We start from the raw sequence: 21253 nt of genomic DNA, 5'->3' as shown, positions 1-21253 counted from the left end.
TCCTACAACTGTAAAATGTCTTTTTAAACTGGTTGTGGATCAAGATTTAACCTTTTTCCAGTCTGTCTAGTATGATAAACCCATGCCTTGTTATTTGCATAATTACCCTGTGACGCTGAATAGCCTTGTTGGGAGCACTGCCTGGGCTATGACAGGGACTGGGATTTGGAAATGTTTAGCGGTCAAATCATGCCACAAGGAAGATGTAGAGTAGATGCAGCCATACATGTTAAACTTTATAAAAATATCCAGCTAAATCGTATCTGAAAATCTAAATATTCCACTCAATTGTACTCATATGAAGGAGCAAATTGGCACAAGTCAACTTCTGGTTCACTTACAGCCAGTCAAGTGAGTAGAGGCCACTTTCATTTTACTATCCACTACTTTAATGTGTCTCCTGTGGCTCTTTGCACCAAATATCAGATCACTGTGAGATTTAATTATTAACCAATCAGGGTGCTTTAACTATGTTATTAATCAATTGTAGTTGATAAAATAATACTTGGTCAGTCATTTTGCTGTGAAACTATTTATATATCTATATAAATAGTAAATGAAACAATGAATTCACACTACTGTGGCTCTTTTGGGTAATGTTGATCACTAATTTGGCTCCTGAATATCACTGCTCTAGACATTAAGGGCATGTCTACTCTTGCCATTTAAAGCGGGAAAAGTCCCTTTTTTGTGCAAAAACCATGGGAGCGTCTATATTTGCCAATGACTCAAACTCAGAAGTTTCACCGCAAAAAGAAAATCACCTCCATGAGAGGCATAAAGCGCTTGCCAGAGATGCTTTTGTGGTGATGTGCAAGTGAAGACATGTCTTTCTGTTTACACAGCTTTTAGCCTCCGGAGGATATCCCACAGTGCCTAGGAGAACGCTCTAGCCAGCAGCTCTGCTGCTCTCTTGCCAAGTAAATGGACATACACCCCTCCCTCTGTAAAGCTCAAAGAACTTTGAAACTCCCCTTCCTGTTTTCTTGGCAAGTGCTCACTTATCTGGCCAGGTGACAATGCCTGTTCCAGGGAGCAAGTGATCCCCTGTTTGGAGCAACGCTGAGCTACTGGAGCTTATCAGTATTTGAGGAGAGGAGGGCTGTGCAGGGACCCAGGATGCCCTGCTATCACCCTGCCCGCTTCCCACAAGACCCATCAAACTGGAGAGAACTGCACTGTGGGATAGCTGCCCTAGAGCGCTGCTCTCCTGGCGCTGAAAGTGCTGTTAATGTAAACACACTCTGACGCTTGAGGAATTAAGTGAATACACAAACCAGTGCTTTACTTTCACCAGTTCACTATCACTGGTTAAACTTACAGCGCAAAAACTCTGCAAGTGTAGACATACCCTAAATAAGAGAAACTTTACTGATCACTGCCACAGAATTTAACAAAATGTAATTAAGCTTGATGACCAAACTCCCCATTAAGGGCACCCAATTCAAAAACTTGTTAAAGAGATTCCTAATCTCTACCCTTCTTTATATTTGAAGACGAGTTTGCCATGCCATTCCAAAAGCTTCAGCATGTAGCTATTATATACTGACCTACAAACAAACAAAAATCCAGTGGTTTCATACAGAAATTTATTGTACAAAGGAGGAATATGATTTTCATGCTCATATACAATGGGATATTTGGGTCTGACTACACAGAATATTTACATTCAAGTTTACACATTTATTCAAGTTCCATATTAGATGTTGTCAACACATATTTCCATGAACATGTCTTCAAATCTAAAAAGAGTCAGTCTTTATATTATTCTACCAAAGTCTTCAAAAGATTTGCTGGAAATGGATTGCTTCCTTTTCCTGCAGTACCCATCATCTCCCAATTATAGTATTTGAAAGGAAACCTGACTTGCAGAAGTTAATGTCATAAAAATACTTTAACTGTTCTTTTACCCAACTTAGCCAGGCATTTCCAAATAGCAAAATACAGAGGGCGTAATTCTGCCTCCATATATGCAGGTGACTGTCTCTCTGACTTTGTCTATATCAATATTGCAAGATCATGCCCTAAAAAACTGGACTTCAGTAGTTTAAGACATTATTTTGCAGACTCTCTCCCCCTGCCCCCAAAAAAGCATTGTACAAATGTTAATATTGAAATGAACTTATAATACCTGAACCAGATATAATAATTTATTTTGTTTTACCATAGTTATGCTTACAAAGCAGCAGCAACATCGAACATTTAAAATAAAAAAATGTTGTACAATAAAAATATTCACTAGTTCACAAACAGCTGAAAAACATTTAAGCATGCTGCTAAGTTCAGACAGTCATTTCTCGTGCTTTTTTCCTCTCAAAGTTCCATGAACTAAAGCTCGTTACAGACTTCATATCAGACGACTGCTTATTTGGTAATATCTTTTTCAAACCAGTTCATGATCTCTTGCTCATTCAAAGGCAGCTGATTCCAGTTTCTTAATTATCTTCCAGTTTTTGTTTCTTAAATTAAGAGTCAATTAAAATGAACAAGCATTATCAGACTCAGATACTGTTTGAGTTATTATTTGTTCTGGCCTTGTCAAACAACTACATGAAGAAAAGACAAAGGTAAGTTCCTGTTTTATTTCAGGAGCTCTATGGAATTCCTTTAGATCAATGCCTCATCTTCTGTCTAGATTTCACAGGGGCTAATAATTAAAAAAATGGAATTACAGGGTACTTGCCAATAAAACGTTGCCTTGGCTATTATGTAAAGTTGATGAATGAAGGTTAGTGATTGTCTCAGATTTAGCTGACTGTAATATTTTGGAGAATTACTGATTTTTGAAGAGGTAAAACTAAACATTCCCACATTTTGCAGAGATCTTTTTACTTTGGGCAGGGCCTTTCCATTTCTTCTGGCTTCATGTCGTGACATCTCCAGCACTTGCAGGTTGAGAGACAGCAGTAGATGGTTGCACTGGTACCATTTCTAATTCAGATTCACGTACAACAATCACTGCATCCCCACTGACATTTATTAGACACTGTGCCTGGAAAGACAGATAATTTTTAAATAGTTAAATATATCCTTTATGGAGCATATTTTCAGCCTTTGGACTTAATACTAAAATCAATTAAATTCATTCACCTAAGTTCTTGCCATATCATTCTGATATGTTAACTTTAATTCTAAAACAAAATTAAAAAAAAAAGCTCAAACAAATCAAAAACCTCCTACTGGGTCAGATTATGCCCACTAGATCTCTCCTCGGTCCACATAACTTTTTTTTTTTTTTAAGAGAGAGAGAGAGACTTACTCCTCCTTGTACTTATGTGGACTGATTAGAATAACCTCATCCTACATGGGTATTTTCCTCTAAGATTGGTTACATATGACATCAGACTCAGCTCATATTGGTCAGAAAAATTGTCATTTCAAACACAATTTACCTGATTTTTGTTGGGGTTCTCCATGAAAACACACTGTTTCATTATGTACGAGACAACTGCATTCCCCCCTAAAGCCGCAACGTGTGCCCTCACCATTGCAAACACTTCAGCAATGAAAGCATGGAGAAAGCCACTGACACCGCCCTCCTAAAAAGAACAAACAAACACAAGTGGATTTTATGTAACTGTCAATAAATAGCATTGGATATCTTACTTATGTTCCCCTCCTTTCAAATTATTCCCTTCCAATGAATGCTGATTTGTATATATTTTTGAGGAGCAACATCTTGTTCTGTAAAAAGTGACCTGTAAAATTTTACTTCCCTGTAATATAACGACTGAACTTGTTTTGAGAGTTATGCATCACCTGCTTCTGAGTGAATGAGCATTTGCTGAAAAACAAATGAAAAAATTCTGCTACATGAGTAAACAAGAAAAGAATGAAGAGGTTATTTACCTGTAACTAGAATTCATCAAAATCATCACCTGAATATACCCACACACTTAGGACACTCCTGCACAGTCCACATTTTTGTTGGGACCCCCTAGAAAACTGGCTGTATGGAATTGTGGGCATACTCTTCAGGGGACTGGATTTTTCTGATCTGAAACAAGACATGGACCTGCAGGCAAGGCCAGCCTCTCAATTCTTTCCACTAATTCACATTCCTGAAGAAACAGGAACCAAGAGAAGTCATGTGAATCTGTGTAATCATCGTAAAGAACTCCAGTTAAAGCCCAGTTTTTGTCACAGTGGTCCAACACCTGCTGATGACAGCCTGCTTTTTCCACAGTCTCTCCTGCATGTGGTGGAAGGAAAACCAGACACAGAGCTGTGCTGTTCTATCCCCTGGCTGAATGAGGTCCCTGAGCCAGAACAGTTGTGACAGAGCTTTCCTTCTCTTGACCCCAAAAGGATTTCTCACATGTAGAGCGTATTTTGAAAAATGTAAGGTGTTTTTTTTTTGCTTGTTTATCTGCTGTGCCATGCCAACTAAATTGGGAGGAGGAGTAGAGAGGACACTCAAGTGTACTGCTCCACATATGGTTCCTGTGGGGAGAAGGGAGTCTCCACTAACAGCCACCCTGAAGGAAGACAGAAAGGACTGAAGAAAGAAACTGAAGTTAATAGTGTTTGAGCCAAAATAGCTGCAAAAGCTAGGAATGGAAGATGAAAGGCAGGAACACTTGTTTCTGCACCGCTGGCAAGCAGCAAAAGGGGCACAGCTAATCTTAGAAAGCCGAATGACAAGTTTTGACCACCCCAGTTACTATAGAAAGAGGTATCATCCACTGGTAAAGAAGTCAGGACCCAGAAAACAGGAAATATATGATGATGAATTGATAAAAAGCCAAAATTATTTTTATTGTTCCACAATATTTCCATGCATACAACACTAAAGAAAGTCAATTGCAGTGAGAAACCCAAAATATGGACACCAGTTTATCATCTGCATCAGACATACCCTGTCAAAATCTAAATCTACACAGAGTACAGCATCAGTGCAAAAAGATCAATAGAATAATGATACAAGTAAGTGGGTATAATAATCTAATGATACAAAGCGAAAGGAAAAGATTTTGTATATCTACATGTACACTGCAGTATCTAAAAGACACAGGATAAACCAGATATGTGGCACCCTTCACTTTTTGAAACCCAGAATTTTGCAAACACCTCTGAAAGTGTTAAAGGGCCTTGGACTACTCCATATTCCATAAAGCAACTGCTAAACCATCATCATAAATAATAAACAGAAAATACTATACACATGCTCAGAATAATTTACAAGAGTGGATATAATTACAACCATTTTTATATATTATGATTATCTAACTGTATTACATTCCATCCGAGGACAATATTGTGTTGGGTACTGTGCAAACAGTTAAAAAAACAGATCCTTGTCCTGACGAATACAGGTGCGGAAACTGAGGCACAAAGAAACTAAGACTTTAGGGTGACAGATTAAGTTACATCATATATCACTTTGAAAAATGACATGTAGTTTTCAATTAAATTTTAAAGATACGTAAATTACAAGGCATAAATTGCAAGATTCAAATGTAAAGTTTGGCTGTCCAAAGCTTCTACGGGATAGCTGCTAACACTAAGCTGCTTCCACTGGTTAATACACAGTGGCAGGCTTTTCAAACATTTATGGCATTCCTGAAGCAGCTCAGATGCATGTGGCTGGGAAGGCTTGGAATGCTGCCTGTTCAAATGGCCATATGTAATTTGTGAATCCTTGCATAAGACTAAGTAAGGAACCACAAAAACCATACATGCTTTGAAAGCTTACCATTGATCTTTTCCTTTAACTAAGGATCAGTTTTTAGCTTTTGAGCAAATCTCAATTTTAGGGCCCAAAGGAGCTCCAACAGCCACTGAAATCATAGAATACGAGGGTTGGAAGGGATCTCAGGAGGTCATGTAGTCCAACCCCCTGCTCAAAGCAAGACCAATTCCCAGACAGATTTTTGCCCCGATCCCTAAATGGCCCCCTCAAGGACTGAACTCACAACCCTTGGTTTAGCAGGCCAATGCTCAAACCACTGAGCTATCCCTCCCCCCCCAAGGGATATACAATTTTCCATTTGCTGGTTTTAGCTTTGTTTGGATGCTGTGCTGTATTTGGCCTATATCAAAATGGCCACCAATTATAATGGACCACTCGTAAGCTCCCTGACCATGTAATGCTATTTTACTGGCTACATGAGTGAGTAATACTTCTTACCAATTTGAAGAATAAACAAACGAAGCAGCCCTTTTTATAATGTGAGAGGAACAACAAGTAAGAGGATCACCTTTATGTGACCCCTAGTCGCTTAGCACACAGTGCCTAAGTTGTGAAAAGTCAGCTCTCTTCCTGTGCCATACAGTTAATTCAGACAGTAAACTCATTTAGCTTTGTTGTTATCAATTCACAAAAAAGTGCAAAGTCCTAATATACAGCTCACCTCACGTAAAGAAGTGGTTTCTCGAATAAAAAACATGTTGATTATCCCAAGATACTTGGTTATTTTTGCCCCAGGGATAAAAGAAAGAGGTGTCATCTTAACAACCGAGACAGTAGAATTGGTGCATGATGGAACAGAACGGTGACGCAAGTGTCCTTCAGCCAGTGGACTTGCTTTGTCAAGAGAAGCAGCTAAAAAAGGTGGAAAAGAAGAAAAAGAAAAGAAAAGAAAGTAACTATTGAGTATGATCAATGATGTGTTCTTAAAACAAAACAACTCTTCTTTATGGTTTCCAAATAGCTTGGTGATTATATTCAGCTGCCTGTGATGTTCAGCCATGTCATGAAAGAAAGGAAATTATCATGCAATGCATGCAAAAAGACAAAAAGCTGCAATGGAATTTATTTGGAAGAGTGGCATTCCTGCAAAAGAAAACATTGAGGCTAGCAGCTGCACATACAACAATCAGTTATCAGTGAAGGTAAAGGAAAAAGGGTGCCAACATTTTGAAATAAATATCTCCTGGAGGAACAAATTACTACAGGAAGAGTGTGAAAGTTGTCATGTTTCCCCAGTGCAGCATTTTCCATTAAAAAATTCTTCATTGTCAACTTTCAGATAACCTTAATCTTGAATATTTTAAGTAAAACAGACAGATCTTCAACGAAAGAACTACTGAAGAATAACTCACGAGTTGCTAATTTAGTGATAATTGGTTTGACTGTCACTTACATGATTGCTACCTGTTTCTCACCAAAAATTTTCCAAGTTTATACATACACCTACACCCACAGAGTGTATGCATATATGTTATACAATTAACATGGCTATTTATAGCTATATACTTTATTGGTAACTGTTTTTTAGTAAGCAACATAGTAAGACTGCATTCTGCATTTAAACTACTAACTCCTAATTCCTAAATTAATTTATTTTTAAACAGACACTAGAAAGCATCTGCAGTTTTTGCGTTCGGATTGCTGTCGTGCTTTCGAATTGCAATGCCACTACTGGGTAGGAAACTCCACCCTCCACCACTGGGAAATCAGAGATATGTCTCAGATTATCATAATGTGGTAGAAACATCCGCCTACTTGTCTTATTTGATCCACGCCTTATGGTCTGAGCTTTCAGTTTAATGAGCTCTATCCAGCTGTTGCATCTGTCTGCAAAGGAACTGTAATCAACTGACGTTGCTGAAAACACAGACAGAAAAACAAAAGAAAAAACAAAGAAAGAATATGGATGACGTCTCTTGCCCACCTTAGTGATCCTTTTGATGAAGCAATTTTCTGTATCGGAGGAAGAATGAATATCCCTTTCACATCTGTTTAAAGGAAAAGTTAAATGTCCAGCCCTATCCTATATTGTCCAAAGCAGTGTACTGATTACTGGTGATGTCACAGCTGTGAACCAACTGACTAAGACTTCGTCACTGGAAACGTGTAAATAAAATCATCACATCTTGTTCTAGCTTCTTCACCTTAAGTAAGTAGTTTTAGTTTCTTAACGTTATTTTAGCTCTATTTAATCTTAATTTGTATTCCTGTTCTTTTTTTCACAAGGAGCTAATGATCATGAATTTAAAGTTCCTGGATATAACTATCAACCACTTCCCCTGCCTTCAGCTTAAAAACATATGGTTTGGGTTAGGGTAAAAGTCACAGTTGGAACAACCTCTCAATTTTTAATGTGCAAGTATTTTCATTTTGAAGCATTACTTTTCCCCAAAAAAGGCATTTTTACAATTAAAACTGAAGGGTTGTTTTTCTGATACGACACTGTCTTGTTTTTAGGTTAGTACCCCTGAAACTGGTCTTGAGAACACTTTGGCAAGCATCCAAGGACCTTTTAATAACTGACCGTTAGCACATTACTCTGTAAAAACAAATACAAATTAACATTAAAATAAGCCAAAATGAATTAAACAACAAAACTCTTCTCTGAGGAACTACTTCTCTAGCAGATATAGTTATATGCAGAAAGACTCTCTTAATTAGTGCAAATAATCTTAACTATCTCTTGTGATTTTTTTAAAAAACATATGCTGAGATCAATAAGCCATAGCAGAGCATGCATTCCTAGGCAACCGGTAAACACTTCCTGGGTGAACGAAGACAAATCTAAAGTGTGGCCCAGTGGCCCAGGAATGTCCACCCTGTTCTGGATTATGGCTACATTAAATAAACTCACCTCTCTGTGCAGCTGGTACACCTGTGTGGGAACTTGCATTCTCCAGGACCTCTAGTAAGACAAAACGAATTCCACTCATGTCACATATGAACAAAATTAACTGCACAGATATGTTGTACAGAGGATCTTTTTTCTTCTATTAAAGGATTTTAGAGATTAAACTGGCAGAAAAAACCCCCGCTCTATAGTGGTTTTAGAGTCTCAGTACAAACATGAATTCGGTAAAGACTACACTCTATGTGGATTTGATTAATGTACTTTTGTAGCATAGTACAATCAATCAACTTCACCATTATATCTAAAACATCAAACTATGATATGAAACTATACATACTCCTTGGCAATCAGAAGTACCTGAGTACTATTTAGAGCAACTTGCTAACAAAAAAAGACAAAAACAAGAGAGAATCTGCAGATGGGTAAACAAAATTATAAAAGTATTACAGTGTGATTTATGAAGAAAGAGTAAGTGAACCTAATCTGTATAATTTAGATAAAAGATTACAATGGGCTGGGGAGGAATATAACAGTCTATATATGCAATGGAGCAGATTAATGGTTAACCCAGTTGACTGGGTGCACATTAATGCAGAGCATAGAGGACTGTTACATAAAGGAGAGAGCAGTAAAAATGCAATACTCTAATCAAAATTAATATATTTAAATTATATTTGACTATGCTTCAAACTTTGTTCGAATTGTTGATGCGGAACTGGCTAAGGTTGTTCCAACACACAAGACATGATTTTAAAGGTTTTTACATGATAAACCGCTACCTTGATATAACGCCACCCGATATAACACGAATTTGGATATAACGCGGTAAAGCAGTGCTCCGGGGGAGGGGGAAGGGCAGGGCTGCGCACTCCGGTGGATCAAAGCAAGTTTAATATAACATTGTTTCACCTATAATGCGGTAAGATTTTTTGGCTCCCAAGGACAACATTATATCAAGGTAGACGTGTAATAATGGAATTTTTCATCCTCAACTACCTGAAACTGAGCAAGCTTTCCAAATTTTTTTCATATTGGTTTTTATTAGCAAGGGGGGAGGATGGCATACCGCACTTCCTATGGACTTAAATTGTGGCTTTGTTCCAAGCCCCAAGCTACATGCAGGTCGTAACTGTGCTATCCCTGAAGGAGGAGACAGAAATTGATGCTCAGAAACACTTTATCTTCCAGTTTCCCCATGGCTCCTTGGAAGTACTCTGAACCAGATCTATACTTGGCACAGCATACTTCCCACAGAATGATGACAGTAACACTCGCTGGTACTTTGGGGCAGAGTGCACTCATCGCTCATACAAGTGGGCAAGACAGGGTGAGGTAAGTAACAGCTCTGTGAAAACTGCTTCTTCCCATGCTGGTACCCATGATCTGGGTAAACAGCTATAGCTACTGAGATGCCAAAATTATGAGTTATTGTTATTTAAGAAATGCCCATCAAAGTCTTTAAAACAACAAATTTCATGGGACAAAAAAAAGAAAGAAAGAAAAAAAAAAGACCCTAGTTTGAGATAGGGGTTTTTTTGTGCAAAATTTCAAAGGCCTGCTGTAAACAGAAGTGTGAAAATCACAAAAATTATTGTATAATGGAAAAAGTGTTGGACAACCTAAACATAGGGGTAATCAGTTCCTCCTCAAATGTTTTAAGTCAGTTACTAGTGCATAAAATTCAGATGATTTATTTGGAGAGAGAGAGTTTTAACGTCCATGAAACTCAAATAACTGAGCAATTTTGTTCACATTTTGGAAAAAGAAAAGTCAGGTCAAGATGAATATTCCTTCCCCCCAAAATAAAGCAAGAAGGCCATCTAAGGCCCCAATTTTACAATTCATTGTATGTGGGCAGGCTGCAGTGCCCAAATAGAGTTCCACTGAAGTCAATGAGGATTCACATGGGTACAGCAATACTCCCACACGCAATGAACTGTGGAATCAGGGTGAGGTAACCAGTGACCTCCAAGAAATTTAGTGCTATAATCAATTTTTATACTAAGCTGAGAGTACTTTCTCTGCTCAGAAATGGGATGTGTTTCAGGAGGATCCTACCTTCTGTCAAATTATTCAAGCTTGATAAGAAATACTGAATAGGCTAATATATCGGGCCCAAATCACCACTGTTATTCCCTCGCGGAAAGATCCAGTCATTGAAGGCTCCCCACAAGGCTTTAAAAGCCTTTACACAACTTATTACTGCTTTATTCCAATCCCATTTTATTCAATGAGTAACAACAATACTCAAAAAAATGTGATACATTCAAGACATGTACATAGCTCTCAAAATTGTTTGGGGAAGGAATGCAACAAGCATGAAGACCATAGGACTTTCTCTTCCTCTCCATAGGTTCACATACTTGTTCAACATACTACAGCATCCCTATCAAGATTATTTCTAGTACTTTTCAACAAATTCCCCATGGATTTTATAAGGCATTCCTTATCACATGAATTATACAAGAACAATCATTCAACATGCCTGAGAAATGGGTAGCCTCAGAATACATTGTGTCTGTATCGCCATGATGTGCTTTTTCCACATGGTTCACCTTTGCTGAATTTTTCTATAGACTCTGTTGCTCTATGAAATATAGTCATGTCTGCTCTCTCTCTTTTTTTTTCTTTGTTATGATAGATGGTCTCTTTCACCTCTGAGATTAGACCACGTTTTCAGCCGTATACTATACAACAAGCTGTTATACACAGAGCTCTTCGTTTTCAGTTTTTATTTTTCCCAGGAATTTATCGGTGTTTATTACAACAACAAAAGGTGAAAATTGGTGCAAAAAAACGATTATTACTTTTTATGGGTAAATGCCGGGGTTTCTTTTGGTGGATGAAAGGATGGGGGGAAAAGTATTCAGTAGATTAAATGCTTTGATAAACGGAATTCAATGTGGTTTGCTGCAGAACTAAAACAAAACTTAGAACACAATGCCACCTCTGAGTTTAAGGGTTTGTCTACACTATGGGATTATTCCAATTTTACATAAACCAGTTTTGTAAAACAGATTGTATAAAGTCGCGTGCACGCGGCCACACTAAGCACATTAATTCGGCGGTGTTCGTCCATGTACCGAGGCTAGCGTCGATTTCCGGAGCGTTGCACTGTGGGTAGCTATCCCGTAGCTATCCCATAGTTCCCGCAGTCTCCCCCGCCCCTTGGAATTCGGATTGAGATTCCAGTGCCTGATGGGCAAAAAACATTGTCGCAGGTGGTTCTGGGTACAGCTTCCCCCTCCCTCCGTGAAGCAGCAGACAACCGTCGCCTTTTTTCCTGGGTGAACTGTGCAAACCCATACACAACAAGCATGGACCCTGCTCGAGATCAAGACTGCATCGTGGATGTTGTAACACTCACGCATTCTCATGCAGTCTATGCTGAACCAGGACCTGCAAAGCCAAGCGAGGAGGAGGCAGCTACGGCAGCGCGCGACACAAGTGTGATGACGACATGGACCAGAATTCTCTCAAACTGCGGCCCCTGCGCTTTGGAGATCCTGGTGAAATGGGACCGTTCTAGCCATTGAACGCCGATTTGGCCGGGAAACAAGCACAGACTGGTGGGACCACTAGTTTTGCCAGGTTGGGACGATTCCCAGTGGCTGCGAAACTTTTGCTGCGTAAGGACACTTTCATGGAACTCTGTGATTGCTTCCCTGCCTGAAATGCCAGAATACCAAGATGAGAGCAGCCCTCACAGTTCACAAGCGAGTGGTGATAGCCCTCGGAGCTTGCAACGCTACTGGCAGTGGAATCAAATTTGGAGTGGGAAAATCTCTGTCGGGGGCTGCGTGATGAAGTAGCCAAAGCAATCATTAGCTGCTGCTACGAAAAGTTGTGGACTCTGGGAACATGCAGGTCATAGTGGATGGCTTTGCTGCAATGGGATTCCCTAATTGTGGTGGGGCGACCGATGGAACCATGTCTCTATCTTGGCACCGGAGCACCAGGGCACTAGTATGTAAACCGCAAGGGTACTTTTCAATGGTGCTGCAAGCACTGGTGGCATACAAGGGACGTTTCACAACTCCACATGGGATGGCAGGAAGGGTTCCTGACACTCGCGTCTTCAGGAACCTACTCTGTTTAAACGGCTGCAGCAAGGGAATTACTTCCCAGACCAGAAAACAACAGTTGGGGATGTTGGAATGCCTGTACTATCCTGGGGACCCAGCCACCCCTTGATGACATGGCTCATGAACCATACACAGGCAGCCTGGACAGTAGTCAGGAGTTGTTCACACAGCTGAGCAAGTGCAGAATGTGGGAGAATGTTCATTTGGCGTTTAAAGGGTGCGCTGGCGCACATTACTGACTCGCTCAGACCTCAGCCAAACCAATGTCCGTTGTTATTGCTGTGCTGTGTGCGCCACAATCTCTGTGAGAGTAAGGGGAGCCTTTATGGCGGTGGTGGGGCTGAGGCAAATCACCTGGCCGCTGATTACGCGCAGCCAGACACCAGGGCGATTAGAAGTGCACACCAGGAAGTGGTGCGCATCAGAGAAGCTTTGAAAACGAGTTTCATCACGGGCCAGGTATGGTGTGACTGTTGTTGTTTCCCCTTGATGAACCCCCCTTGATTGACTCCATTCCTGTAAGCAACCCACCCTCCCCCTTCGATTACAGCTTGCTTAAGGAAATAAAGTCACTATCATTTAAAAATCATGTATTCTTTATTAAGTCATTATAAAAAGAGAGAGAGAACTGACAAGGTAGCCCAGGTGTGGTTTGGGAGGAGGATAGGAGGGAAGGAAAAGGCCACTAAAAAAATTTCGAAGTAATGACAGCCTTTTGATTGGGCTGTCCACGAGGGTGGAGTGGGTGGGTGCACGAAGCCTTCCCCCATGCGTTCTTACCTGTCTGGGTGAGGAAAATATGGAACATGGTGAGGGGTGAAGGTGGTTACACAGGGGCTGCAGCGGCACACGTCGGAGGATGTCAGTTTGATCACGCAGCAGCCCCAGCATTGCATCCCGCCACCGCTGATCTTCCTGCCTACACCTCTCATCTCGAGCGTCTCTCCTCTGCTCACGTTCGTCCCTCCTATCCTCACGTTGGTCCCTTCTGTCCTCACGTTCACTGGCATCTTTCCTGTAATTTGATACCATGTCCTTCCACTCATTCAGATGAGCTCTTTCATTGCGGGTCACTTCCATGATTTCCGAGAACGTTTCGTCTCGCATCTTTTTTTTCCGCCGCCTTATCTGAGATAGCCTTTGGGATGGAGTAGGGAGGCTTGAAAAATCTGAAGCTGCATGAGGGAGGGAAAAAAGGGAGAGACGATATATTTTACAGAACAATGCTTATACTCTTTCACAGTGAACAACACTATTCACCTTACATAGCACATGTGATTTCACTACAACGTCGCATTTTGAATCTTAATATTGAGTGCCTGCAGCTCTGGCGTTAGAGATCTCACAGATGCAGGTCTGGGCACCAGAATTCAGCTTGCATGCGTCCATGGTAAGCCACTGTCTTTCGGCTTCTGCAGACTTCATATACACAGTGCCCTTCTTTCCCAAATACCAAGCAAATCCCATTCAGGGCTGCTTCTTTCCTGTTAACATGCAGCAGCAGAAACCACCCCCAACATCCAATTCTCTGGGATGATCACTTTACCCCTTCCCCCACCACGTGGCAGGTATCATGGAAGATCACTACTAAACATCCCCCTTCTCCCCTCATCGCGTGGCTGGTAGCAGGGAAGATCCCTGCTAGCCAAACGCGAAAAAGCTCAGCGCCATTCCCCTCCTCCTCTCCCCTCCTCCTGCTTAGCTACCTGCAAAGAAGGATTTCTTTTAAGCAACAGGCAAACAGCCCAGCAGGAATGGCCATCTCTGTCCCCTTAATTAAATACCTGAATTTCAACCAGGTTACCATGAACGATATCCTATCCTGAGGATAACACAGTGAGATAAAGAACGGGATGTTGCTATATTGCCATGCAATCACCGGAGACCATAACAGCTAGGCTTTGTCATGCAATGATACCAGATTACTTGCTACATGCATGGCAATGGTCAAGTGTCCTACCATAGAGGATGGAATAAGGCTGCCCTGCCCAGAAACCTTCTGCAAAGCTTTTGGAGTACCTCCAGGAGAGCTTCATGGAGATTCCCTGGAGGATTTCTGCTCCATCCCCAGACATGTTAAACAGACTTTTCCAATAACTGTACTGGCTGCGAATGCATCCCAAGTCCTTAGGGCAAATTAATCATTAAAAAACGCTTGCTTTTAAACCATGTTTTATATTTACAAAGGTACACTCACCAGATGTCGCTTCCCATGGTTTCATTGTCTGGGTTAGTGGCTTGGGAGGGCTGAGAGAGTAATTCCGTCTGGGTGAGAAAAAGCCCTGGCTGTTGGGAGAACAGAGTGCTGTGTGCTCTCTGCAAGATCGTCCTCCTCTTCCTCCTCGTCCTCATCTTCCCCGTCCACAGAATCCTCAGGCATGCTGAGATTATCCCCACCTCGGAATCCACAGACGGGTGGGAACTGGTGGCGGACCCCCTAGAATTGCATGCAGCTCAGTTGTAGAAGCAGCATGTTTTGGCCCTGCCCCGGACCTTCTGTTTGCTTCTTTGTTTTCTGGTAGGCTTGTCTGAGCTCCTTAACTTTCACACGGCACTGCACTGAGTCCTAGTGTGGACTTTCTCCATTATGGTCTTGGAAATTTTCAAATGTTTTTCATTTCATCTTTTGGAAGGAGTTCTGTTGCATGGAATCCTCTCCTCATACAGCAATAAGATCCAGTACCTTCCGTGCCGGTCCATGCTGGAGCTTTTTTCGATTCTCAGGAGACTTGCATTGTTACCTGTGCTGATGAGCTCTGCGTGTCACCTGTGCTGGTGAGCTCTCCACGCTGCCAAACAGGAAATGAAATTCAAAAGTTCGCGGGGCTTTTCCTGTCTACCTAGCCAGTGCATCCGAGTTCAGATTACTTTCCAGAGCAGTCACAGTGGTGCACTGTGGGATACTGCCTGGAGGCCAATACCGTCGATTTGCGGCCACACTAACCCTAATCTGACATGGCAATACCGATTTCAGCGCTACTCCTCTCATCGGGGAGGAGTACATAAACCGGTTTAAAGAGCCCTTTATATCGATATAAAGGGCCTCACTGTGTGGACGGGTGCAGGATTAAATCGGTTTAACGCTACTAAATTCAGTTTAAACGCGTAGTGTAGACCAGGCCTAAGAAAACAATATCTCTCTAATCCTCAAATAAAACTTTCCATTTGAATAAATTTTACTGTTGTAGACTCAGAACTATCAGCCTTTAAATATTTACATTTCATAATTGGGCCACATCATTTGCAGAGTATACACTCAACTTCATCCTTTTTTCCGGTTTTTGCTTTTGTTTTAACCTTCAATTATTTTCTTGTGTTCTGAATTGTATTCTGATACTGATTTTTGTTTTCTTTCCATTTTAGAGTGTCAGACCTTTAAACTCTTATCAGCTAACAGCTTGAAATGTGTACATGGAGGACGTGAAATTCATCAGTATATTCAGACGCATACGCACTTCAGAGTTTGTTTATTGTGTGTATCTTCTAGACTATTACATAGCCTTGCTTCAGTATACACACAAACTAGTGTATTATCATAACACATATATCTCATGCAATGTATTTTTCCTAATAAAACAAGTTATTTTTTATATATTTGAATGGTAGGGTGAAAATTGAGGAAAAAAAATGCCCTAGATTAAAACATAAAAGGTTTAAACTGAAAACGAAGGGGCTTAGTTATACAGTACTTATTTCTAGCCTAGGGAATTTCCTGCTCAGCCTTGAGGAATAAGACGACACTAATGATAGAACACAGAAACATATTTAACTCAGTCCTATCTGACTCTGGGGTCAAGCATTGAAGAGTTATTACTTAATTAGTACTTAATGGGAAATTTGCAGACATCCAATACCTTCTCAACAGATGTCATGGATCTGTCTCACTCTTTCTTCTACATTCATCTGAGAGCACAAGAAGTGTTCTGCTCAAATTATAGAAGACTTCATAAAACATTTTAGAAGAAAGGCTTGCTTACCTGAACTCATCTACAAATGGTTACTTGAGAGGCTACACTGAATACAGCCTCCCACTTTTTGCTGATTTTTAAAAGAAATTGTGACTCTCAGATGAGATACTGGAAACAAGGTACAGCCTTTCTCTCCTCCTTATATATATCTATAATTTACTGAGTAAAAGTCTGAACTGTTTGTATTGTCCAACTTCCAAAGTTCAAATGTCAAGAACTAGACGCCAAAGAGTCATAACAGTTTAAAAATCCATGAGTTTTTTGGCACAGTTAAGCAAGGCCCTCCACTCAACTTGATGGCATTTCTGTCTGTCGGTCTGTAAGGCTGATTCCTATTGATATGAAAGGAAAATCAGGGCCACAGCTTAATATGCAGGTCTCGCTCATTGGGCGTACCACTCAGACTACCATAAGAAACAGAGTACGCAACTCTCTACTTAAAAATATAATAAATTTAGGACTCTTTTTCTTTGCTTCCTAAGCTTTCAGGGTGCATTCAGGTCACACTTCCAAACTTTTCTGCACAATCATGAGGTCTAGGAATTTATTTCTTTAAAAACAAAAGCAGAAATTCTCATGTACTCACAGGATTCCAGGACCTGGGCTTTAAGTAAAACCATCAACTACCGTGAGTTTCATGATTAAATCGAGAGGGCTGGTAACATGGCTACTATTAAGATAACTTAAACCAGGGCCTTTTACCAAACAGTAAATGCTGCAAAGGCTAAGGCCCAGATCGTGCAAGGAAAACCATGTGGGCAGACTCTGGCAGCATGTGTGGAGAGCTCAAGTCCACCTATATTGCCCTTGCACGATCAAGGTGTAGTTATCAAACAACTAAACTATTGTACTTTCATCTGACAGTCTCGCCACAGTTTTACAAAAGTCATCCAGGTTTGTCCTATGAAACCTGCATTTCCAGTCTTTAAAAAACAGTCATAGTTATAACAGATTGCACTTTTAAAATCTGATCATAGCTAAATGGGTTATCACTGGTCTCTGGCTACTCAGAATGGCTAAATGAAATAGCTAGCACAGCATCACATGGAGCCACAATACTCACTGCTTGCTAGAGTTGTTAGCAGTGGTGCAGCTTAACTGGTACTGAAACAGAGTTTAATTACAAGTCTAGACCTGGACACATCATGTTTCTCTCTGAAAAGGACTTGTACACAATCTGACTTTGCCTACACTTGCAGTTAAACTGTGCTCTGACTTTGATTCAGCTGCACTCATTACTGACACCTATTGTCAGCAATGGGTAATTTTCATAATGTAGAACAGTCTTATCAGAACCAATCTAGAGCTAGTACAGAAAGTCAGTCTTAAATAAACCAAATTATAAATAATACCATTTATGGGACTACTAGGTCTGTGGATTTTTTTTTTTATTTACACTGATCATAGCTTCTCTTCTCTCTTTCAAGTATAAGAATAATAGTAAAGTAACTCGAATTCATACTAATATTTACTTATATAAACTGTGCTGGTTTTAAAACATCTGCTGCACCTTAACAGGGCACTCAACTTGACATTTTAAACAAATTCTCTAATTTTAAGAAATTCACATTTCTGAATTATTACCCTTTAAATACTAGAACATATGTATTTTAAATGTATTTTTAAAGTTGTATAAAGATGCTCCTATTTCCCTGCTGATGTTCTGAAGACTCTTCACAGCAAGAGAGAGTGGGTGCGACCAAGAGCCCCCTCTTGCCCCTCCATTCACATACCTGTCTGTTGGACAGCATCTTCAGCAACAGCATCGAAGTATGACCTCTCAACTTCTAAACTACTCCTGTACTGGAGACCCAATAAGTCAAGGACCCCTTCTTCCTTTACTCTCCAGAGATCTGAGTAGAGTAGAGGGCTTCACAACCCCTTCCCTGGCTGCTGTTGCTCCCTAACCTGGTGCAGGGAAGATAGAGGCTCAACAGCCTCACTTCCATGCTCCCATTGCTACCAGACACATTCAGGATTATAGGGGAGGAAGAACAAAGTGCCCAAACTCTGTCAGGGTTCCAGGGACTGAAAGCGGCTCCCACTGTTCACAGATTGCTATGAACCCCAGAACATGTGATGGGTCTCTGGGAAAAGGCCTCACTCAGTCTTCTGGACCCAAACTCTGTTGCTGTTACAAGTAAACATCCTCCTGAAAGGCCTAGGAAAGAGCATGTGCTCCCTGCCACAGAGTTGCATGAGAGTACTGCCATCAAGCTAGTATGTGAGATAAGATAAACAACTGACCAACAAAACAATGAAATCAGATATACAAAAAATGCCACCAAATGAACAATTTAAAAGTGAAAAAGAGAGAAACATATTCTTTGCATTAACTTTTCAGTTATACTAATCTTAGGTTTTACTTTCCCAACATTAGATCAAGTTGACTGTGTGTCCCTTTAATGTACTGTGGTAGTGGCGATAATAGTAGTAACAACAACATACTGAAGCCATAAATTGTATTATGAAAGCTTTAAAATGAGATAATATATAAAAGTCTGCAGGCTATTATGTGAATATGAGTCTTTGCAGACTTCTGTTGCAGGGATGATAAAAGCACTCTTTTTTCATTAGTGCTTAATATACCAAAAGATTCTGTGCCAGTATATTAAAGCTAATGATAATCTCACAGAACAGTAAGTAAAATATGGGGGATTATCATCAGAGTAGCTAAATTTACTTTTGAGATGGTTATATAATTACTTTAAGACCCTGGTGCCTATATGTAAACAGTCAAAAGAGATTAAATAACTGTCTAGTTAAAAGATTCCAGAACAGTGTACTGTACAATATGACAAAATGTGAAGAACACTGACACTGGTGATTTACTTACATATGAACAGACTACCCTCTACTGGCCAGTGGCTAGTATGCAAATAAGTGTTCGAGTATTAATAGAGTGAAAAGATACTGAAGACTCACTAATACTACAGTGAGTTAACACTGAAATCCATATTGAAAGAAGGCTAGTTTGTGCAATAAAATAACGGAAACCAAGAAAGTGTCATATCAGGGATGTCATCACGCTTAATTTAATGGAGAATTAAGAGAGCCAGTTACCAAAACAATGAATGTAATCTTTGGAGAATGGTCTCCTGCTGCCACACAAATGACGAAGGTTTCGCCTCTCCCTTCATCGTGATTACAGTTGGGGAAAGAGGGTTGAAGGGAAAAAAACCAGAGGTGGACATGGTTATGCCGGGGTTTTCAACTGTTCTTCCTGTATAACTAGCTGAACTGTTAAAGCATTGACTCTCAAAGGCATGAGAGATCTAGAGCACTCAACGATGGACATCAGAATACTTGGAAGGCTAAATAATACCCAATGCCTTATTAAAACAAACGAAGATAACTCTGAAATATCCATGTGGAGTTTAAAATAAAGGGAAGCATCTCTGTTTTGCACAGAATTTGTATATATATACACCAGATCTTCCACGGAATCACAGAAACGTAAGGGAGAAAGGGACCTCAAGAGGTCATTTAGTCCATCCCCTACACTGAGACAGGATTAAATATATCAAGTCTGTTCTTAAAAACGTCTAATGACAGGAATTCCTCAACTTCTCCAGATAACCTGTTCCAGTGCTTATCTATCACGCGGGCTGGCCCTTAAGGGATGGGGGTGGTCAAGCATCCATCTTAACTGTGGAATCCATTAAGGAGAATGAGCAAACCCAGATCTACCTGGGGAAAGATAATTGCTTAACTAGCTGAGTGGCAATTAACTAGTTAAAGAACACGGTGGCCTTATAAAGAGTTATGATGGCTCAGAAAGGAAGTCAGAGCTCAGAGAAATGCTCCTAAGCAAAGGGCTTCCCAGGGTGATGGAGCTCACCAGCGAAGGAAACAAAGGAAGAGTGCTACTTGCAGGAACAGGATCTCAAAAGGGAAGACCTGTGAATGCCAAGCCCTTGCAAAACCTGGTCCCAGTGGGAGGACCTCAACAAGTAACAGTAAGAACTCCAGATCATAGAGGAATTATATGCTGTTCCAGAAAAGGGTTGCTGAGGTTTAAACTCTCTGGGTACCCTGAACCCAGATGAAAAACCCTTCCTCAGCTGATAACAAGAGGCCCTGGGTCAAAAGGGCCCCATTTGCAAGAGCCTGGATAGAGGATGCAGATGGACTTAAATTGGGTTGATGGACTAAGGGTAACTCTGCCCCTCCCCCATCACCCTCTGCTTCCCTACCCCCAGCTAGGATGCTGAGGCAGAGGCTAATTTGCAGGAACATGTTCTACCTTTGGATTAAATAAACTATATATTTGAAAGAGCACCGTTCTCTCTATATATATACACCTCTACCTCAATATAACGCTGTCCTCAGGAGCTAAACAAATCTTACTGAGTTATAGGTGAAACCGCGTTATATCGAACTTGCTTTGATCTGCCGGAGTGCGCAGAACAATGGTGAAACCTCTTCTTTTATAGCATATGTGATGTTATACAACAGGTAGAAGAGGGAGCTCTCTAACCATTCAAAAAGAAATGTTCATAATAAACAAGGATCTCCTTCGTTTACTAAACTTATTTCATTCCAAAACAATTTGGGCCACAGTTTCAGCTACTATATGTACTGAAGTAAATGGAACTGATTTATAGGAGCTGCCAATCTGGAAAGCAATATAATAGCCATTTGTCAGGGAAACTTA

The 21253-nt window shown here is 40.5% G+C and overlaps 1 protein-coding gene across 26 annotated transcripts in view; it reads right to left on the bottom strand.

The window, feature by feature from the left end:
• Positions 1–1572: 1572 nt before the first annotated feature.
• Positions 1573–21253, bottom strand: part of C2CD5 (C2 calcium dependent domain containing 5) — a 124301-nt gene continuing 104620 nt past the window's right edge. For 15 of the 26 annotated variants that reach the window (XM_032798347.2, XM_075069900.1, XM_075069847.1 and 12 more), the window contains 5 exons: positions 8547–8597; positions 7448–7549; positions 6354–6544; positions 3393–3539; positions 1573–2992 (listed from right to left, as the gene is read on the bottom strand). In XM_032798347.2, coding sequence (XP_032654238.1) covers positions 2864–2992; positions 3393–3539; positions 6354–6544; positions 7448–7549; positions 8547–8597 — 620 coding nt within the window. In that variant the 3' untranslated portion in view covers positions 1573–2863. Of the gene's footprint in view, positions 2993–3392; positions 3540–6353; positions 6545–7447; positions 7550–8546; positions 8598–13206; positions 13804–21253 lie in introns of those variants that run through there. The other 11 variants (XM_075069945.1, XM_075069886.1, XM_075069949.1 and 8 more) reach the window with 3 other exon arrangements.

The sequence above is a fragment of the Chelonoidis abingdonii genome, chromosome 1, assembly GCF_003597395.2.
Source record: "Chelonoidis abingdonii isolate Lonesome George chromosome 1, CheloAbing_2.0, whole genome shotgun sequence".
In the NCBI taxonomy this organism is placed as follows: domain Eukaryota; kingdom Metazoa; phylum Chordata; order Testudines; family Testudinidae; genus Chelonoidis; species Chelonoidis abingdonii.
Note: the sequence above shows the minus strand (reverse complement) of the source record. Positions and strands in the feature narration are given on the sequence as shown.